Here is a 20827-nt window from a genome sequence, read left to right as displayed (position 1 = left end):
ATACGCGTGGGTTTGCCACTCACTGCATCTTCTGGCTGAGACTGGTCCTTCGGTTTACTCTGACACCCACCTGTATGTCGTGTTGGACCCCACGGGTCAGTGTCCATCCAGGACCACACATCGCAAGGGCCAGGCTTGCCTTCTGCCTGCCACCTGGAGGTTGTCCTCCTGCATTTTGGATGACCTTGCTAGAACACGTCAGGTAGATGAACCCCATCTTGTAGGAACGAAGCTCGGGAGGTCCTGAGGGTTGCAGGAGCCACAGAGCTCGGCCGCACTGAGCTGAGCATGGCGACCCAGCAGAGCACCCAATCCAGGGCCAGGCCACGCGAGAACACTGAATGGCGTGCACAAGAGCTTCCACAACACACGCACAGAAAGAAAGGGGCCTAAGAAAACGGAGCCACGAAGTGAAGGGAGGAAGAGGTGGGAGCAGACGTGAAAGAATTCACAACTCACACAAAACAAAGCTCTCCCTCCTGTCTCCCTGGCAAGCGCTGCACTGAACTATGTCCCCTGAGAGCTCTCTGAAGCAAGCGTGAGACCAGCAGGACTCACATGAGCCTGTCAGTCTGCAGCTGGGCCCCGTGGGAGGGAAGGGCAGGGACGCAGGGAAGCCACTGAGTGCCCTGCCCGTTAGCCACCAGTCATACTCAACAAAGGTATGAAACACAATTATTTTATTGAGTCTTACAATCAAATACTGCTAACTAGCATTACTTTCACACATGCATCATTCAGAACAAAGGAGAGATCCCCAGTATTTTCAAATGATGCATCATATAACACAAAGTTAGAACTTAAAATGCACCCTGATTAATTATGTAAACTGGTAATTTCTTTTTAAAAAGCGTAACTAATAATTTGGTTCCTTTCTTCATAAAATGGAAATTTAAATATTTCTCCTGATAGTCTTGAGGTTATCATTATGTTACGAGTAGTGCAAACCGTGGCACATACAGTTCCATCCGGAAGCGTGTATCTTACACACCATATCTCAAACAAACAAAATGTGCATAAAATGCATACAGTCAACGCATGATAGAGCATGTTCCGAATACGAGTGAGCCTCTCAGGCCACCATATTTAGCTTTTGCATTATCATTTATGGCATTATAGAGTAATTACACATGACATACTTTTATACATTTAACCCTGAAGATAAGAAAAATAACTGTTTGAAAAATTATTCCAGGTAGCCATTTGGTTTGATCATAAGAAAGCGACCCTCCAAGAGTTCAGTGTCTGCCGAGTCGGAATCGTGAGCTTTAGTCGTCAAGAAGGTGAGTGATGGTTCACAGTGACTTTCCCAGGGCCTGGCACAGCCTCTTCTCCCCGAGCACACAGAGGAAGGAGCATCTCCGGCATCCCCTGGGGCGTGGCTTTCCCTTTGTATTCTTTTCTGGATTAACTGTCACCAGCCTCTCCAATGGCCTTCCATTTTAATCATTCATGAATCCTTTCAGAATGTCCTCCGAAAGCTCCAAGAGAGGCAGCTCTGGAGACGGGAAATCCAGAGGAGGAAGGTTGGGGATTGGGATGTCCTTGGCTTTGCCCGAGGGAGCCGCAAACTTCTGCCAGGTTGGAGAGGCGGCGGCGGCTTCCGCGTGTGGCGGGAAGCCCCACAGCTCCGACTTCTCCACGAAGTCCGCGTCTGCCTCCAGCTCCTTCTCGGGCGCGCCTCTCAGGAGTCTGGCCTTCTCGGCCTTTAGCTGTTTGTTTTCTTTCCTTAATCTTTCATTCTCAGCCACAAGGAACTCCACATGCCTCTTCAAATCTGCTATTTTGGTTGCCTGCTCCTCTATAATCGTTTTATCATCTTTTGGGGCTTTGCTTCCAATGCAGGGCTCTGACGGCTCTTTCTTTTGCTGAAGTAAAAATAGCAATGTGTCTGGATCCCTGTCAAAGACCCCCTGCACCTCAGGGAGGCGCCTCTCTGTGGAAGGGATGTACGTCTGAGAAAGGAGCGGGCTCTGGCCTTCCGCCCCCTCAGAGGGCCTGTGAGAGGCCTGCAGGTGGGCGTCGGCGCTCTGCTGTGCTTTCAGCCGCTCCTCCCGCTTTGCCCTCTTCCACCTCTCCTGGATGAGGAGAAGCTGTTTCATGTGGCTGTCCCTTTGCAGTTCCAGTGATAAGTGAGCCTGTGACACAGAAGAAAAGGTCAGTGTACAGAACCTAACAGCAGAAGGTTCCGGGGCTCATGTGTCTGAACACTCGCTTGAGTGCTTGTGGAATCTTTAGGAGGTGTGGCCTACGTAAGGAAGGGGCTTGCCTGTGGTGGGCCTTTGGGGTCACAGCCAGTTCTCTGACTGCTGATCCCCAGGGAGTAACAAGCCACCACAATCTACCACTGCGGGCTGAGCTCGCCGCGCCGGCCGCCCTGCCGTGATGTCTGGGTCACCTCTCCCAATCCACGGGGTACTCAGAAACGACACACCCGTGTGACAGCCAGCACACATTCTGTGCTGTCAGCTGGAGCTTCTCAGCCCTTGGTTCAGCCTGCCAAGGCTCCAGCCTGTGGGAATGATGTTCCTAGTCCAGTCGCTGCCCCCTTCTCAGCTACTGTCATGTGAGGAAGAAAAGCATCTGCACAGCCCGGGATGCAGCTGTGGGATGCCTTTATGACGTGTACTCTGAAGAAATGAAATCCGAGCTTTGGACACAGTTGTTTAAACATATCTAATTTTGGACCGGGCAGTGGTGGCGCATGCCTGTAATCCCAGCACTTGGGAGACAGAGGCGGGCGGATTTCTGAGTTTGAGACCAGCCTGGTCTACAGAGTGAGTTCCAGGACAGCCAGGGCTACACAGAGAAACCCTGTCTCGAAAAAAAAAAATCTAACTTTCTGTGTGGACATGGAGGTTAGAAGAAGCAGTACATCTCCTGGAACCCTGACGAGGAGTGGCAGACGAATGAAGAAAGGGAAGATGTATGTCCAGAAAAACTAATGGAGCCACAGCTGCCCCCACTGCAACCTGGAATCTCAGCGTGTTCACTATGTACAGCAGGGGGGCCGGCTAGTCTCTGCAGGGCGAAGAGCAGCCTCGGGCTATCACCACCAGAGGACAAAGCTGCAGTGGCTAGCTTTTGTGAACACCAACACTCATACTTGGACCACAGAAAAAAGGGTTGGCCAATTCTGAGCCTGACCCATTTTGGAAAGGTTTTGCCAACTTCCCATGGGTCTAAAGTCTTGGTCTTTGTCAAGGCTGTGCCCAAGTAAATAAGATGCATTCGCTCACTCTGGGCTTTCTCTGCTAACTACAAACTACCTGGTGGGATCTATCTGGGAACCAAACCCTTGTCCTCTGGAAGAGCAGTCAGTACTTTTAACAGCTCAAGCACCTCTCCAACCCCCAGAGGAATGTGTATTTAAGGCTTAGGCACAGGCCTGTCTTCCCCGAGTCATAAAATATAAAGTCACCCAGAAACAGATCTCAAAGTCCAGGAATCCTCTAAGTATTCAAGATACAAACAGGACATTGGTCAGATTTAAATTGCCTTTGACTAAGCAAAGTGTAGTTATGTGGCTGCCCTGGGCCATTCGTGCTTCCTCAATGGAGCCAATGTCAGAAGCTAGTGGGGCTTTAGGAAAGGTCCTGGTGGGCTCTAAAGAGAACACCCCGCTATCTGAGACCTGTAAGTAATGACAGGAACAGGAAAGCAGTCTGGAATGCCAATGGCAGCTCACAGTTTTAATTTCCTTCCTAAAATAAATCTGCATATTTTTCGGTCTCACAATTCAAATCTTCACAAGAAAACATTGTTTTGGAATAAAAGGAAGTGTGTGGGGGGGTGGGGGGCTGTATTTTCTGCCAGGCATAGTAGCACATGCCTATAACCCCAGTACTAGGGAGGCAGAGGTCTGTGGATCTCTGAGCTCAAGGCTAGCCTGCTCTACAGAGTGTACTCCAGGCCAGCAAGGACTATATAGTGAAGCCATGATTGTCTTTTACATAATGGCTGGGGAGAGTGTGGAGTGTGGTGTCTATGAAGACAGAAGGCGGCATCAGACCCCTGCACTGAAGGTCCTGGTAAGCTGGGTCCTGGCACAGAGACTGGGCCTAGGACCTGGGTTCTCTTAACTGCTGATCCATCTCTCAAGCCCCCAAAACACTTGTACAAATACTATGAGCACGTCTTACCTGCTCAGACTGTGTCAGCTTCATGGCTTCAGAGAGATATGCTAGTTAAAAAAAAGCAGAAAATTAATATATGAGTATCATAATTTTGTAATTTATAGTTTAATAATAGGAATGTTTACTCGTCACAATACAGAGAACTGGTCTTCTAAGCAACTGTACTAAAAAGGTAAACTTCAAAAGGTATTAACTTCTCCCAAAAGGACATCACTGTAAACAAATATCCTCTAACCCATCTTAGGAACCAGAAGATTCAAACCCTTCAAAGGAGGGGAGGCTGGGGACCGAGTCATGGCCTGTGCTTACCTGGCACAGGTCTAGGCCTAACAATGCAGAACATAAAGGTTTGAAGATTTTATGATGAAGGAACTAAAGATTTAATTAAAATAAACTGTTTATAGAGAACCAAATTAAATAAGAATTTACTGAGACCTGCGCTCAACAAAAATATCCAGGGACGCTCACGACTCTGTTCCTCTGGACACCTGCACACCACCATGGTCGCTTATGGGAACTATTTTTCTCAACGGTTTCTGCGCATACCAACAGCAGTCGACCACTACTATTAGGTGCTTAAGAGCCCTAGCCAGACGCTGTGGCATGTGGGAGGATCACATGGGAGGACCACAATTTCAAACCCAGCATATGCTACAGACTGTCTAAACAAAGAGCCTTTAGAATATGATAATATAGACTGCAGTATAACCATTTAAGGCAAACTTTTCTTTAATTTGGTCAAATTCTGGGTGATTTAATAACCGGTTGAATTTAAACAGGCAATGCTGAAATTTTTACATTTACTTTGGGCTAAGCTGACATAATTTGGATGTATCTTTGTTCAAAGTAGGGTCTCAGGCAATGAAGAATACTGGTTGTTCATTCAGAGGTCTGGGGTTCAATTCCCAGAATCCACATGAAGGCTCACAACCGTAACTCCAATCTCGGGGACCCCTGCCCTCTTCTGGCCTCCAAGCATAAACACTGTGTACAGATACATACATGTAAGCCAACACACCCATTAAAATGAATAAATAAAAACTTTTTAAAAAACATCACAATGTAGCCCAGGCTGCCTTCAAACTTAAAAGTGCCGCCTCAGCCTACAAGGTGCCCTGTCCGCCTACATGGGACAGATCAACCTGAGGGATCCTAAATGTACCCAAAAGCTCCATGGCAGGTGTGTGCAGGTCAGAGGACAACTTGTGGGAATCAATTTTCTCCCTCCACCATGCGTGTTCCGGGAACAGGCTTGGTGGGAAACACCTTACTTGCTCTTGTCAAAGCTGATTTCTGGAGCTGTTAAGAGGGCGGAGCAGCCGAAGACACCTGCATTTGATCCTTGGATACTGCTCCCCACAATTATCCTCTAATCTGCACACATGCATATTTTCCTCACCCCAACGTACACAAGTAAAATAAATAATAAAGTTGATTTTCCTCAGATATTTCTGCCAGTGATGGAAACTTAACCCAGAAAACTAGAATAAAGACTAGAACCATTGTTATGACCCTAGCTAATCAGACTGTTCAGAAGTGCTTGGCACTGGTCTACACAAGTTTGAAGAAGGAAGGCTCAAGAAGGCAGCTTAAGAAGTTGTTATGTAGCCGGGCAGTGGTGGCGCTCGCCTGTAATCCCAGCACTCTGGGAGGCAGAGGCAGGTGGATTTCTGAAGAGGCCAGCCTGGTCTACAGAGTGAGTTCCAGGGCTACACAGAGAAACCCTGTCTCGAAAAACCAAAATAGAAAAACAAACAAACAAAAAGTTGTTATGTGAAGGGAGCATAATGGGCAGTTTTTGGTGTAAACAGCAGAGAATAAAGGTTGGACTCAAGACATTTCAGACAAAAATGTATTCATAAAAATGAAACCCTGACTAATACAGAACCAAGAGCAAACTCTGCAGACTCAGACCGAAATCCTCTTTCTGAGTCCGCTTATAGTCCTTTCCCGCTCCAGCTCTGCCTGGCTTCCCTCATTTACTTGTTCTTAGCTTCCGCACGGGCTATATGTCCCTCTGTAAGGTATTTAATAGTCTTTCTGGAATAATTAGAGTGAAGTAGCAAGTGTTACTAATATTGGGTCAGGCTCTTGCTCACTATAAGCTTTTTTGGAGCCTCTGAACTTTACACTTCCTTTTGTGTCTGGTCTTAATCCAAATACCTTAATATATACATATTATTCTCGCTCAACTTGCACACCCCTCTTCATCGTACTGGCTAAGCCTGGATCCCAGCAGCAGCAGAGCACTGAGGAGAATGTGGCAAGAGGTTTGCCAGCAGACAAACAAATGCAGAACTGACAGACTGCAGGACACACGGTGGGATTTCCTGTGACAGCTCTTCATCCTGTTCACATGTACTTGTCTCCCCGGAACTACAGTTTGCTTTAAACCACCGGTCTTAGCACGCAGAACAGCTTTCACAGAACCAAGTTTAAACCAACTGGAGATGCCGACCTCAGCAGAGCGCTGAACCTAAATTTAACATGATAGGAAACCTACAATAATCCAAAAGTGCAAAGACTTCAGCAAGGATCACACTACCATGTTAGAGATCACCCACAATAAAGTCTTAATACGAAGGCGAAAGAAAGAAACAGACAGACAGACAGACAGACAGACAGAAAGAGACACAGAGAGAGAAAGAAAGAAAGAAGAAAGAAAGAGCGAGCTTACTTTAAAAGAAAAGAGGGGCTACAGAGACGGCCTAGCTATTAGGGGCACTAGAACTCTTCGATCTGTGTCCGGGCACCCAGGTAGGCGTGTCACTCTAATCCCAGGGACTGCAATGTCCTCTCGCCTTCAGTGGCACCTGCACAGATGTGCTGCACATAGGCAGTCATGCATGTACACAGAAATATGAATAGATATTTTAAAAATGTTTAAAAATTAAGTGCATGGTCAGTGTTTTCTTCACAAAATCACATTTGAGGATCTAATACTGAAGTTTATGAAAGTACTATCTCAAAAAAAGCCACCTTTCTTTTTTTTTATTTAAAATTTTTTCAGATGACATATTTCGATCATATTCTTCTCCTTCCCAACTCCTTCTAAATCGTTTCCATCTCCCTACCCACCCAACTTCATGTTTTCTCTCTCTCAAAAAAAAATTAAAATAAAAACCAAAAAGACCAAAAAACAAAACAAAAAGGTTTACAGACCCACACACTCACACACAGAAAACCAAAAACCAAAACAACATACAGTGTGTTTTGTGTGGTTGGCCAGCTACTCCTAGGCACAGGGCCTGTCCTGGAGCGTTAATATCCCCCTCAGGACAGTCCACTTGAGAAAATGTATTTTCCCTTCCACTGGCAGGTGTCATCTACTACTAGCTTCTTGGTTAGAGGTGAGACTTACTAATTTCCTTTCTCAGTACTGGCATTTTCCTGTTGTGTTCAGAAAAGTCTTAAGAATACTGGCAATTACTTCTTTTAATTATAACACAAGGCTAATATAATATTTAAAGTACATATTAAGCAAACAATGAGAAATACCCTCACCCCACAACCTCCAGAATAATTGTCTGCAAGTTTTCCACCACTGTGGGAAACTAGACATTGCCCAGTCTCCCATAGTTGTTCAGTCTTCAAAGGCAAAAGATCAGCCTAGGGATGATTTTTCTCTCCCTTCTATGTTCTTCAGAATATCCTGCATTTAGAGTACAACATCGTTGCAGGATATCCAATCACACTGCAAACCCAGAGATTGTGTTTCTAATTGTAGTGTGGCTCAGCCTTTAGTATATACCTTTAATCCCAGACAATGAAGGTAAAGTTAGTTTGTAGAAGGAACACCGGTCCGAAAGTGATATCTGTGTGGCAGACAAAGTGATGAATCTGAGAAAACTTGGACAGAACAGGATATGGCCAAGCATTACAAGAGAGAAGAGAATGGAAAGGGAAGCTACTTAAGAGGCAGCGCAGTGAGAAAAGGGAGGCTGTTTTAGCGGGAAAGTTGCACAGAGACAAGGTACAAAGAAAAAACAAGAAAGACACAGGTGAAGACAGGAGGCAGAACATTACAACAGACTGCTATAGTTAGAGACCAAGAAAAAACAGATTGAATCAGTCAGCATGGAGAGGAGTTTGAGCCAGAACAGCTGAGTTGAAACAGCCAGCCAGAGATCAGGAAGAACTAGAAAGGGTAAACTTATTCAGCAGTAAGTCTCAAAGACTGAAAACATTCTATAATCCTAGATTATACTGTACAGAAGCTAGAAGCTTCCAGGACTAAGCCAAATTAGCTGACAGAGGCAGTAAACCTCCAGATGACAATTACAACAGGTGAATAAAACATACACTTACATACGTACACCAGTTCACTCCACTTTCATCTACCACACACATACATATGTTATCTACCATGGTTAAAGGACCATAGCACTCATCAATATCATGGTTTTCTATCTAAACAGGTACACCATCACAGGGTTACACTACTCATTAACAATCCAGTTAATACTATGATGAAGAGAGATTTAAAGACAACTGGTTTTGGACTGTAAAAAACTCCATCTAATATCATACACATACACACACACACACACACACACACACATCTGGTGTCCAATTCCACCTAATATCATACACACACACACACACACATCTGGTGTCCAATTCCACCTAATCTCTCTCTCTCTCTCTCTCTCTCTCTCTCTCTCTCTCTCTCTCTCTCTCTCTGTCTGTCTCTCACAACACACACACACACACACACCCAGGATTCTGGGATGCTTCTGCCTCTCACCCCAGCAAGTGTGAGGATTACACGTGTGAACCACTCATCTAACTACAACTACTTTACTATTTTCAGCTGGGTGTGACTGGCACACACCTGCAATCCGAGCACTTCAGGAGGCTGAGGCTGGAGGAGTACTCAAGCTTGGAGAGTTAGCCTGGGCTACAGGAGTACTGGGCCAGAAGGCTATATTAGCAAGATCCTGAATCAAAAAAATAATTTTTTTCTCTTGGTTATTACTTATAAGCAAAAAATCGTAGAGGAGATTTTGCCAAAGTAGTGCCCACCATGAGTCTGTCCTTCAACAGTAAAATAATAGAATATTCTTTTCCCTTCCAGAAAAGAATACTGCTTTAGTCAGAAGAGAAAGAAAAGTGCTTTCCAGCAGAATGTTCTAGAACAGAGGCAGCACCTACTCTAGATGAGACACAAGTAGCACTCCCCACAGGCTTTTGTCACTCAGCTGAGACAGAGCTTTGCAAATCAGGCCCCCATATCTACTTATGAGGATAACTCAGAAATTTTGGTAGGAAACCAATGCATTCTAAATATGTACTTAAACGACACTCCATCTCCAGCCTGGAAAGTCAACAGCTTCATACCTACATGACTGTTACCAGTGAGAAAGAACTCTTGTTTCTTTCTGTCACAGGACTTCATCTGGCAGTCCAGGCTTGCCTACAACTGATGGCAATCCTCTCGCTTCTCTGCCAACAGCTCTATTCAGTATTTCTTAAAGAAAATACTTACCTGTGGCCTTTTTGTGACAAGAAATCGCCTCTTCGTATTTCCCAGCAGCTAATAGACGGTCTGCTCGTCGGCTCTGTTGGTGAGCCTAGAAGACAAACATTCTGAGTTACTCTGAAATTATAAAACAAGACTTCTAAGTAAAATCAATCTTCTAACAAGGTAACTGATGTTATTTGTTAAACAAAAAACTAAGCTATGAAAGAAGCTAAGCCAAGAAGCACAGTATCTGATAGGGTACTACTATTCATAAGCCCTCTCTGGTTACTGGGCTTTAACTGCTAAGTGGCCTCTGTTCTATTTAATATTAACTATTTTTCATGTGCAAGTCATCAAAAAAAAAAGAAAGAAAGAAAGAAAGAAAAGCAAATTTAGATATGCATAGATTAAATTGTGCTGACCTTCTTACATGGATACTTGAAATGTCCCAAAGAACCAGCCATAGAGACAAACACCTGTGCTGCTGGCACCCCAGAGGGGAAGCAGGAAGAGCGAAGCCATCTTCTCCTAGTTCAGGTTAGCCTGACCAACGCAGTGAGACCACATCACACAAGACCAAGTGGTAGAAGGCAGAGCTAGCATCTATCCAGCACAGTAAGGCCTTAGGGTCAATTCCTAGCATGGCCAGAGGTAGGGGAGAGGAGATACCCTCCCCCAAGGCTGCCTATATACACAGCTCAGGGTAAAGCACCTATCAAGCACTTCCAAGGCTGTTAGATCACAAACTACAACAAACAACCACCACAAAAAGAGACTCTGAATGTACTTATTTCACTTACAGCTTTGTCAACATTTCCATCTCTTACAAGACCAGCAACTTCTGTTAATATTACAACATTAAATAAGAAGAAAGAAAGAGCTGGGGTGGGGGGAGGAAGGATGAGGAGGAGGAAGAGGAGGAGGAGGAAGGCCACCAGGAACACGTGGTAGGCCAAAGTCTTCTGTTAGAATGGTGCACTCTTAACAAGCTTATAGATGATATAGCAAAGATGGAAGGAAGGAAGGAAGGAAGGAAGGAAGGAAGGAAGGAAGGAAGGAAGGAAGGAAAAAAGAAAGAAAGAAAGAAAGAAAGAAAGAAAGAGAGAGGGGGAGGTAGGGATGGAGGGAGAGAGAAGAAAAAAGGAGGAAAGAAAAGGAAGGAAGGGAGGGAGGGAGGGAGAGAGGGAGGGAGGGAGGGAGAGAGGGAGGGAGAGAGGGAGGGAGGGAGGGAGGGAGGAAGGAAGGAACGAACGAACGAACGAACGAACGAACGAACGAACGAACGGAGACGTTGCTGGGCGGACCCCAGCACTCAGGAGTCAGGGAAGAGGTTAAGGTCAATGCTAGAGTGGGACCTTTTCTCAAACAAAAAAGTCATGCATGCACAGACACATGCACAGTAGCTGTGGATAGCTGTTGTCTGTTTGTTTATAAATCAACTTGTCACAGCTTGGGTTATCTGGGAAGAGGAACCCTCAACTGAGAACAGGCCCCCATTAGACTAGCCTGTAGGCACGCCTACAATGGGAAGGCCAGCACACATTAAGTCAGGGCCAACACCTCTGCAGGCGCCCTTGGATTAAGAAACCAGGGCTGAGCAAGCCATGGGTAGCCAACCAAGGAGGAAATATTCTTCTGTGGCCTCTGCTTCAGTTCCTGCCCTGACTTCCTCAGATGATGAACTACAAACTGTAAAATCAAATAAGCCCTTTTGTCCCTAATTTGCTTTTGGCTATTGTCTTAGTCACTGTTTTACTGCTGTGAAGAGATACTATGACCGGGGCAACTCTTACAAAAGAAAGCATTTGAGGACCTGCTTATAGTTTTAGAGGGTTAGTCCACAGCCATCATGGCGGGACGAAGGAAGCAGAAGGCATGGTGCTGGGGAAGAAATTGAGCACTTTCCATCCTGACCCACAAGCAGCAGCAGACTGGCCCTGGCGAAGGCCTTTGAATCTGAAAGCCCACCCCAGCATCACCTTCTCCAATAAGGTCATCCCTCCTAATCCTTCCCCAGCAGCTCATCCACTGTGACTGAGTGAGCAAATAAGGTGTTTATCTATTGTAGCAATGGAGACAGAAAGCAGCTCACAGCTCCGATCCCAGCCCTGGAGGGGGGAAGGAAAGTTCTGAAGTACATGACAACTTACCAGGAAAAAACAAAGACAAAACGAAACCTCTTGTTCACAATAGCATTATTTACAATAACCAAGCAGAACTAATGCAAATGTTCGTAACAGAAGAATAGACAAATTAAAGTATAATGTGTCTGCTCAATACAATCTATTCAGTCTTAAATTCATTTCACAAGAAAATGAATTTATTTAATCTTACTAAACTATGTACATAAAAATGGTTAGGATGGCAAACGTTATGATTTGGGGATTTGTTTTTTTAAGTGAAAACACTAATCTGTTCAGTTAGATGCAAAATGATTTATTTTGAAGGCTTTTCAAGAAATGCACCATAAATGCTTCATAAAAAAATCACTTTTGCAACTGAGATTATGTATGTATTCTGGGCATGTTTATCGAGTTTACTCAATACAAAGCAAACAGAGTAGAAAATAGCACACCTGCTTGTATTTCCCCTACTTCTATTTTTGTAAAGAAGAAACAAATAACTGTTCTTAAAAGCCACATCGGCCCTATTGTTTTACAGAGCTGTTGCTCTATTTTTCCAACCCAATTACCCGGTAAAATAAATTTCAACTCATTCAGTAACAATACAAGCTATGAGCCTAGATTGGGCAGATCTCCCACTACACTACTCTATTCCCATCTATATTATCCTATATAATTTGCGGCCTCTCCCATGATCCTCCGTAGCTCCTCCCCTTCCCATAGATCCTTTTCTCCTCCCCCAAATCCTCAGCTCCTCCTCCTTACATCTGCCCAATTGTTGGCTCAAGCCCTTATTTGAAAACTTCAGGTGGGGAGAAGGTTCACAAGGCAATTCCTTGTCTGCAGCCCCTCCCAGGAGTGAAATTAGCATCAAAATACAAGCCCAGGGCTATCCACAACACAGAGCTTTTATTCTTCAAATAGCAATAATGCAAACTTTTCCCTAAATCTCAGCTTATAACAGGATCTTAAAATAATAGGTTAATTTTAACTATGGAGACTTGGACTGAGCAAAAAGTATGTTTTGAGCACTATCCAGATAAAACATTTGGGGTGGTTATAGGAGGGGCGGATATTTATAGATAGAACCCCATGTCTTGCCTCTACCACCTAATACATACTAGAAGTATAAATGCACACGCACCACCACACTCAGACCAAAGGGCAGATCATTTGAGAAAGACAGTATACTTAATGAGAGCTGGCCGATATCTGCAATGAACAGTAATAATCAAGGTCTTAGGCATGTGCAGGAGCCTTCACCGTTTTTAACTTAAAAAAAAAAAAGCCCACAGCTTTTCTTTCACAAAAGAAAACTTCCTTAAAGTTCCTCATAACAAAGATAGGACAGCAGAGACCTAACCCCACCAAGAGCCAAGGGGCTCTATGATCAAGTTCTGACACGCAATAAAGCAGCTAAACTCTTCCAACCTGTGGGGGCTATTTCCTCACTTGTTAATAAAAAGCCACCATTGTTTAGGTGCTGTAAAGAGAACCGTTCGGACATTTATTTAAAAATGCAGAATTTCAATCAGCTTTGCAGTAGAGCTTTCAAGTCTACTGCCATGAAGCTGTGGCTGAGGTGCATATCTGAAGAAAGAATCAAAGACAACTCAGGCATGGTGGCGCAGGTCTTTGATCTCAGCACTTGTGTGGCAGGGGCAAGGAGATCTATGAGTTTAAGGCCAGCCTGGTCTAAAAAGCTGATTCCAGGACAGCCAGAGCTTTCCATAGAGAGAAACAAAAAAATAAAACAAAACCCAAAAAACCCAGCCAACTAACCAAAGTGTGGGGGGAAGCTAGGACCAAGTACAGTCTTAGATGTTACAGGTGGAGGCTCACACCTCTAATCCCTAAAAGGGCTGAAGCAGGACCACAAGTTTGAGGCCAGCCTGAGATGTAAGCTTCATGTTCTCCAGGCATACATAGTGGCACTCACCTACAATCCTAGTACTGGGCAGCTGTGAGCAAGTCATCCCAAACAACATAATGAGTCTAAGACCAGTCTGAGCTAGCTACACAAGACCCTCTCTCGAAAAAGGTACAAGATACTATAGAAACCTATAGTCACCATTATCTTTTAAAGAATCTTTAGAGGATTCCCATTTTAATGTTCTGTTTAAACACTGTTTGTGATAAAATTGCAGCCATTAAAATAAATCCACAAGACTGTTTCTTTAGAAATTCAAAGTAAAACAAAACCAAAACACCGTCTACCTTTCTATACTGCTTCTCCTTGGCAACCAGGACACTGGCTATCTGGACACCCAAAAAGAATCCTAAACCCCAGATTGTCACAACTGGAATCTGTTCAGGTTTGGTCTGTTGCTATGTATTGTAATGCTAAATGCAGGGTCCCCAAGACATGGGTGCCCAGAGACATTCCACAGTAGACTCAAGTGACCCTGTATGACCTTGCCCCCAAGTCATTTATGATTGGTAAATAAAGATGCCTATAGCTAGGCAGAATTGAGATAGGTAGTGCTCCATGTCCCCTGAGGAGACCAGGAAGGGAGGGAGAAAGAGGTGAGGAGAGGAGAAAGACGCCATGGGTTAGGAGTCAAGAAAACATTGCTCTGAGGGCTGGCCAATTGAATTTTTGGAGTTAAGAGCAGCCCAGATGAAACACAGTAATAACTCAATTATTGATAGGAAAGTAGGCTCTAATATCATAGATAGTAGATCTGCCCAGCTCTTGTGCTGATTAAGGTTTTTTTTTGTTTTGTTTTTGTTTTTTTGTTTTTTTGATTCCCCCCCCCCCCCCCCCCCCGAGACAGGGTTTCTCTGTGTAGCCCTGGCTGTCCTGGAGCTCACTCTGTAGACCAGGCTGGCCTCGAACTCAGAAATCCACCTGCCTCTGCTTCCCGAGTGCTGGGATTACAGGTGTGTACCACCACCGCCCGGCAAGGCTTATTACTTACTGTTGCAAGATCTTTCCTATCCATTCACATCTAGGCAGTGGGAGGCCAGTGATTGGAGGGGAGAGAGGAGGAGCTAAGAGAAGTGAGGGGCAGAGAAAGGCTGGGTGGGAAGACAGGAGCGGAGCAGGGAAGGAGACTCCGGCTTCAGACGTATTTCTGGTGTTTCGAGGAGGTTAGAAATATCGGGATAAGACCTTATCATTGTGAACTGGCATTATGTAATTGGGAGTTTTGTATAATAACGATATTTGGTTAACGAAGTTTAAGAGCCATGCTTTACTGGATACATGGAAGGAGTGGGTGCTGGGCAGAAGTGTGGGATTCCCTCTAGTTACAGAGTCTACGCGGAGAGGAAACACGGTTGGGAAACCAGCTGTGAGCTAGCTAAAGAGAGAGTCGCCCTGAGCGGGACACGCCGGGAATTGGTGCAGAGGCTTGGCGGGTGGTACTCTTTATTAACTATTTACCCCTACATATTATAAATATAAAGGTTGCATGTGTCTTTTATCTGGAAATGAAATGGTAAAAGGCAAGACAAAAACCCCAGATTTGGGATTAAATATTTTCAACAACAGAAATCAGAAAGCAAGTATAATATAGTGTCAAGTGGCTGTAACTACAGTGCATGTTGAGAGCAGCCAGGCAGAAGACATGGGGCTGAAGCAGTTCAGAGTCTATCAAAGGAAATTCCCCACGTGCTCCCAGACCACTGCTCTTCCTGCTCCTTTCTTTGGAGTCTAATAACTCTTTTGGCCTAAACTAAGACAAGTGGCCTTCCATAAACAAAAACCAATAAAAATCTTAGCAACTGCAATTAGAGTGCTGAGTGAATGAATGTACTGTCAAGAAGGACTTTTTTGCTTCTCTGGGCTGCTTTTAAAAATGTAAGTTCAAGGCCACCTTTCTTAGCACGGTGGTACCAGCATTCCAAAGGTAGAGACAGACAGAGAGCTCTGTCAGCTGAAGGCCAGCCTGTCTACATAGTAGGTTTCAGGATGAAGAAACACACCACCACCACCACCACCACCACCACCACCACCACCACCACCACCACCAATAACAACAACAAAAAATCTCCAAGTTAAATGGTACTATCCCCTATATCTTTCAATCTATTAATTTCTATGGCCTGGAGTGCTGTGTCAAAAGGAAAAGAAAAAACACCATTCCAAAAAATAGAAAGAAGGCAGAAACCAAAGGAGACATATTATCCCCATGCCCCAATCGGTCCACTCAAGCTCCCACAAACAAGTATCAAGCAATAACTACAAACAAACGCACCGAGTCTCCTGTGTAACCAACAGAAGAATTAAATGTAAGGTAAGTGCTCAAGCGGTGAGTCTGAGGACCTCATTCTATTCTGAAGACCAACACTGTTCCCTTGTGTTGCTTTGTTATAACCTTTTCCCTTCCATCCGTTTCTAGTTTAGCTTGTTTTTCTTTTTTTGAAAACTGTCACCATCTGCTGTTAGACGGTGAGAATCTAGTATAGGACCTTTCAAATTACAGGATGCGTTATGAAGTCAATCTGGTGAATTCTGGTGGTATGAAAAACTCCAGAGGATGGATCGAAGGCTAAGCAGTAAAAGCACTGGCAGCCCTTCAGAGGACCTGAGTTTGATTCCCAGCACCCAGATGGTGGCTCAATAAGGTCTCAAACTCCACTTCCATGGCACTTAATGAGCTCTTCTGGACCAAGGCTCTAGGCTCATATGTGGTGCACAAACATACATATATGTATCCAAAAAAATCATTCAACATTAAATATTACAGCACCTCATATATGGACAGCAAAAGTTAGAGTTTGGCTTTATTTTAGGTGTGAGAGGCCCTGTGTTTCTGCAGAAGCCCAAGAGGCTCTTCCACTTTATAGCAGTTTGACAGTTCCACACACAAAACCAATTGTTATCAATCTGTAAGGATTTCTCAGCGCAGGTCACAGGTAAAGCAGATGGGTAAATAATGCCCTAATACAAAGCTCAAGGATTTATTTTAGATTCTGGCTTTTAAACCCCACTACCTCAATTTATTCTGCATTTCTATGTCATAATCTATAAAACTGGTAGCTCATCCAGCTATTAAGGGAAGATTAATAATGTAGCCCTACCACTTAGCAACTGTTGGCTAAAAATTAGCACTCCATTATCCCCGCCCCATGCTCCTTAACCCCATATGCTTCCGAGTAAGCCCAGCCCTGCACATGGCACAGGATTTCCTTCCCTTCCATTATGTTCAGGCCAACACCAATTAACAACACAACGTTGTGAAACAGCGTGAGATGCTTACTGAGATTTCAGGTACAGAAAGACCGTACCTTGGCCCCTGATATGAACCTTTTTTTCTTGGATGAGATGCTTGAAAACTTTAACCACTTTAGGCAAAATAAGAACTAAATGCTGCAGAGGGAGGCTGTTAGTCAGCACACGCTCCCAGCCACAGAGAGGAAACAGGTGTGACTGAGGATGAACACATAGAAAACAAGTATGGTTATGCAGTCACATGGGCATTGCCTGCAGCAGCCTAGGCAAGCAACGCGTGAGCAACAGTCATGCGCGCTAAATCTGACATCACTCCCCAAGCTGGCAGCTCCAGAAAGTATCTCACGCAAGTTTTGACATTCATTTGCTACCAACTGAATGCCAACAATTAAATGCATGGAAAGAAATACCTAACACACACTAAGTGCTTTTATAAGTTAAAAATTAATGAGTGGGTGTGGTGGTACAGGCTTGTCATCACAACACTCAGGAAACTGAGGCAGGAGGATCACAAGTTTGAAGCCTGAACTCCACACCCAGGCCTGTTCTTAAGACCCTGCCTCAAATAAGCAAAATAACACAAAGGAAACACCTGGACAAACCAAACTGAATTCTAAATTCAAATTTAGAATTGAAAGACTATTTTTCCCTCACAGGAAGTCTTGACTAACTCTGAAAATTAGAAAGCTAGAACATTTGTAATAGCTACATATTAAAATGCAGAATGACTCCAGCTACTCTCTTCCAAATTCTGAAAATTCATTGTGAGGGATTTAGCCTTGCTATGACCCTAACAATAAGGCACGGTGACATACAGTCACTCTAAGAAGCACGCAGAAATGAGACCCACCAGTGCATTGGTATGAAATTAACCTGTTGCTAGAGGCAGGTGACAATGAGCTGGGATGCAAAGTGTATTTAAGGGACTGACCTAAGCAATGATTTAATGTCCTTTAGCTTAGGTTTGTTCGCCAGCAAAGCTCCCAGACACTTCTCCCAAGGCTGCTCGGAGGACACAGGACTGTAAACCCATGGACAGTGGTCACGTCCTACACTATGCATTTGGAGTACATTCCCGGGACAAACTCGTATGGTTGACGAGAATTTTCAAAGATACTTATGAAGTCACAGAATTTAGGGCTACCTTTTATGTCGGGTGAAGACAAGACTGCAGTGTATTCACTGACATTCAAAAACAAAACAAAACAGACTTCAAAAAAACTTTAGGATTCAGGCAATAAAGACACTCACCCCGACCCCGGTTACAGGAACTCAATCTCCAAACCCACATGATGGGGAAAATGGCGCTCTCGAGTTGTCTTGACATCCACACACATGAAACACAGAGACACAAACCCTAGTCTCTTGCACCTTGAACAGAAGCTTACCACTGCTACTCTGCAACGCCCTTAAATCGGTCCAGTAAATATACTGTTGTCTTTCAATGTTTAGCTAGGCTGGAAATCAAAAATCTTCAAACTCTCAAACGGCTTAAAATTCAAACTGCCACATTTCTGAAATCTGTCACATAAATTTTAGGACCAGATAAAGGAATTGTGCCGGCCTCCTAATTTACCTCTTTAAGACAGAAAACCTCAGCAGGGCCTGGAATTTAGAAAGCTGAAGCTCAAGTCCAGCCTAGGCAACAGAGTGGGCTTGGAGCTAGCGGGGCTCAACACACAGTAGCTAAACAAAAGTCCCATTGCCGCCAGTTCCCCCCTTCTTCCCCAGACTGAGGATGTGGTGCTCCGACTTCCACTGACCCGGGATTCAGTGTTCTCATAGGCCTGCACACCCTGTGGAGCAGTTAGCCAGGGATAGGCTACACCCTGCTGCCAAATCAAGTGAAGCTAACTGGAAGTGAACCAGTGATCCTTCCGCAAGGACACTTGAACTTTGAAGCACTCTGTAAACAGCTGGCTCCGACTAATAATATTCCTGTAGAGTTTCCCTAGTGAGCCGGCCATAGTTCACTACAAACTATATATATATATATATATATATCTGACCACACGAGTTCTCTTACAAACAAGAGAGGTGTGAGGTATTTCCCTGGCTTCCAAAAATTCACCAATGTAGCCTCATTAGCCTTAAGTGTAATCCACTTAGAAATGGACGCAGGACCTAATTAAGTAACTCTTGGATGGGTTAGCTCCTCAGAGCTGCTAACCTGGCGCCAGGGATGGAACCACAGCCTTAGGTGATCACTCTCCTCCAGAGTCAAGCTCAACAATCCCAAATCTCATTAAGTGACAAGGGCTTATGGTCTCATTACAGGTGCAGCTAACTCCTTCAATGTTCTATATATAAAAGTATAGTTCTAGGCCTTTTATCCGTTCAGACCTTTAATCCTCACAACGAACGTGGGTAAAACGAACGAACAGAAAACCAAAACAATGCAGTAAAAATTTTTGCTCAAGGTCTCTCGAAGCTATGAGGTGACTAAGCCAGAGTTCAAATCCAAGAGTCTGGCTCCAGGAATCCATACCCTGAAACCACTGACTCTGGCTTCTGTACACAGCACGGGACCAGGCTCTTCCAAGCCGGGAGGGCAGAGTTCCAGAGGAATCAATCAATCGATCAATCAATCAATAATCAATCCTCCACGGTCCTGTTCCCAATCCCACCGCGTCGCAAACCACCTACAAACTTGAGACTTCAAAACTTTTACTCTGCAACGCTAAAGAAGCCAGACGCCTGCATCTGAATGTCACGAACCTTTCCCAGAAAACCCGAAGATGTCCTGTGACCACTCTAGAAAAGAACTGTGGGAGGTTTGGGGTTGTTTGGGGCGGGAGAGTGCGGGGTGTGTGTGTGGGGGGGGGGGGGAGTGTTGCTTTTTGTCCCAAACAATAATGACCCGGCTCCCTGTGCATTTTCGGAGAAAGGCAAACACGTCTGGTACTTTCGAGAGTCTTAAAGCACAGGGGCTGGGCTGCGGGGCGTGGACTGTGGTTCCGATCCAGCTGTTCCAGAGGGGCCTGCGTTGGCCCAGCTGTGAGGGCAGCAGGGAAGGGGGGTCGGTGTGCGAGGCGCGGCCCCGACACCCCGACTGTGCCCGCGGCCTGCAGGCAGCTACGTGGCGCTGGGACGCGGTCCCAGCGGGGCAGATGCCACGGGCCGCGTGGGAGAGGCCTGAGCAGCGGGGGTCGAGGTCCCCCTGAGCTCACGGCTCCCTCTACAGTCCGGGGTGTCCCCCTCAGCCCGCGTTCCCCCTCAGCCTACCCGTCCCCGACTCAGCCCGCGACCACTCACAAGGTTGAGGGGTCCTTCCATCACTTCCATAGACCCCGGGGTGAGCAGCGGCCCGAGGCGGAGCGGCGGCGCCTGGGCACATGGAGGGGCAGCGACGGCAGGGAGACGAGGCGGCTGGCAAGAGGCTCCTCGCAGAACCCGGAGCCGGCAGGGAGAGCCCAGGAGCGACGGCCGCGCCACTTCCGCCTCCGACGTCGCGTCGCGGGGTCGTCCCTGCGTCGCTGCGCACGGCGTCGTGAGGTCACGCGCTGGGCCGAGGAAGGGGGCGCGGCTAGGATGAGAGGGTGACGTGGGCGGGGCTATAGGCGGGGCATCAGATAAGTGACAGGAATCCTTGCGAGAGGTGGCTCCACTAGACTGCTGCGGCTGTGTCACGTGAGGAGTCTGGCTTGTGGTTTAATGTGGTCTCTGCAAACTTGACCCTTCTTCCTTCCCGTAGGCTTTCTCAGGTCCCCTCTTCTCACCTCCACCCCTCCTTTTCCGCTTCTGTTCTCTCTCCGTTGACTTTTTAAAAAAGCAAATTTGAGCCAAGCACTAAAAGATCGCCTAACAGGAGGTGTCGACATTTTTGCCTTTTGACAGAGAGTTTGGTTGTGGCCCAGATCTTGAATGTGGCAATCTTGGGTCGAGACTGAGCAGGTGCCACCATACCTCCACTCCACCTAGAGGA

The 20827-nt window shown here is 45.5% G+C and overlaps 1 protein-coding gene across 2 annotated transcripts; it reads right to left on the bottom strand.

Moving 5' to 3' along the window:
- Positions 1 to 663: 663 nt before the first annotated feature.
- Positions 664 to 20369, bottom strand: Nrbf2 (nuclear receptor binding factor 2). Of its 2 annotated transcripts, XM_052163849.1 has the most exons (4): positions 20158 to 20369; positions 9625 to 9709; positions 4143 to 4183; positions 664 to 2138 (listed from the first exon to the last, which is right to left on the bottom strand). In XM_052163849.1, the coding sequence occupies exons 1-4, from the start codon at positions 20185 to 20187 to the stop codon at positions 1443 to 1445; spliced, it is 852 nt and encodes a 283-aa protein (XP_052019809.1). In that variant the 5' UTR covers positions 20188 to 20369; the 3' UTR covers positions 664 to 1442. The 2 variants fall into 2 exon arrangements, with proteins under 2 accessions (XP_052019809.1, XP_052019810.1); XM_052163850.1 differs by lacking the exon at positions 9625 to 9709.
- Between the last annotated feature and the right edge of the window lie 458 nt (positions 20370 to 20827).

This window comes from Apodemus sylvaticus, chromosome 19 (assembly GCF_947179515.1).
Source record: "Apodemus sylvaticus chromosome 19, mApoSyl1.1, whole genome shotgun sequence".
Lineage (NCBI taxonomy): Eukaryota > Metazoa > Chordata > Mammalia > Rodentia > Muridae > Apodemus > Apodemus sylvaticus.
The sequence above is the reverse complement of the archived record's forward strand: the minus strand, read 5'-3'. Positions and strand labels throughout refer to the sequence as shown.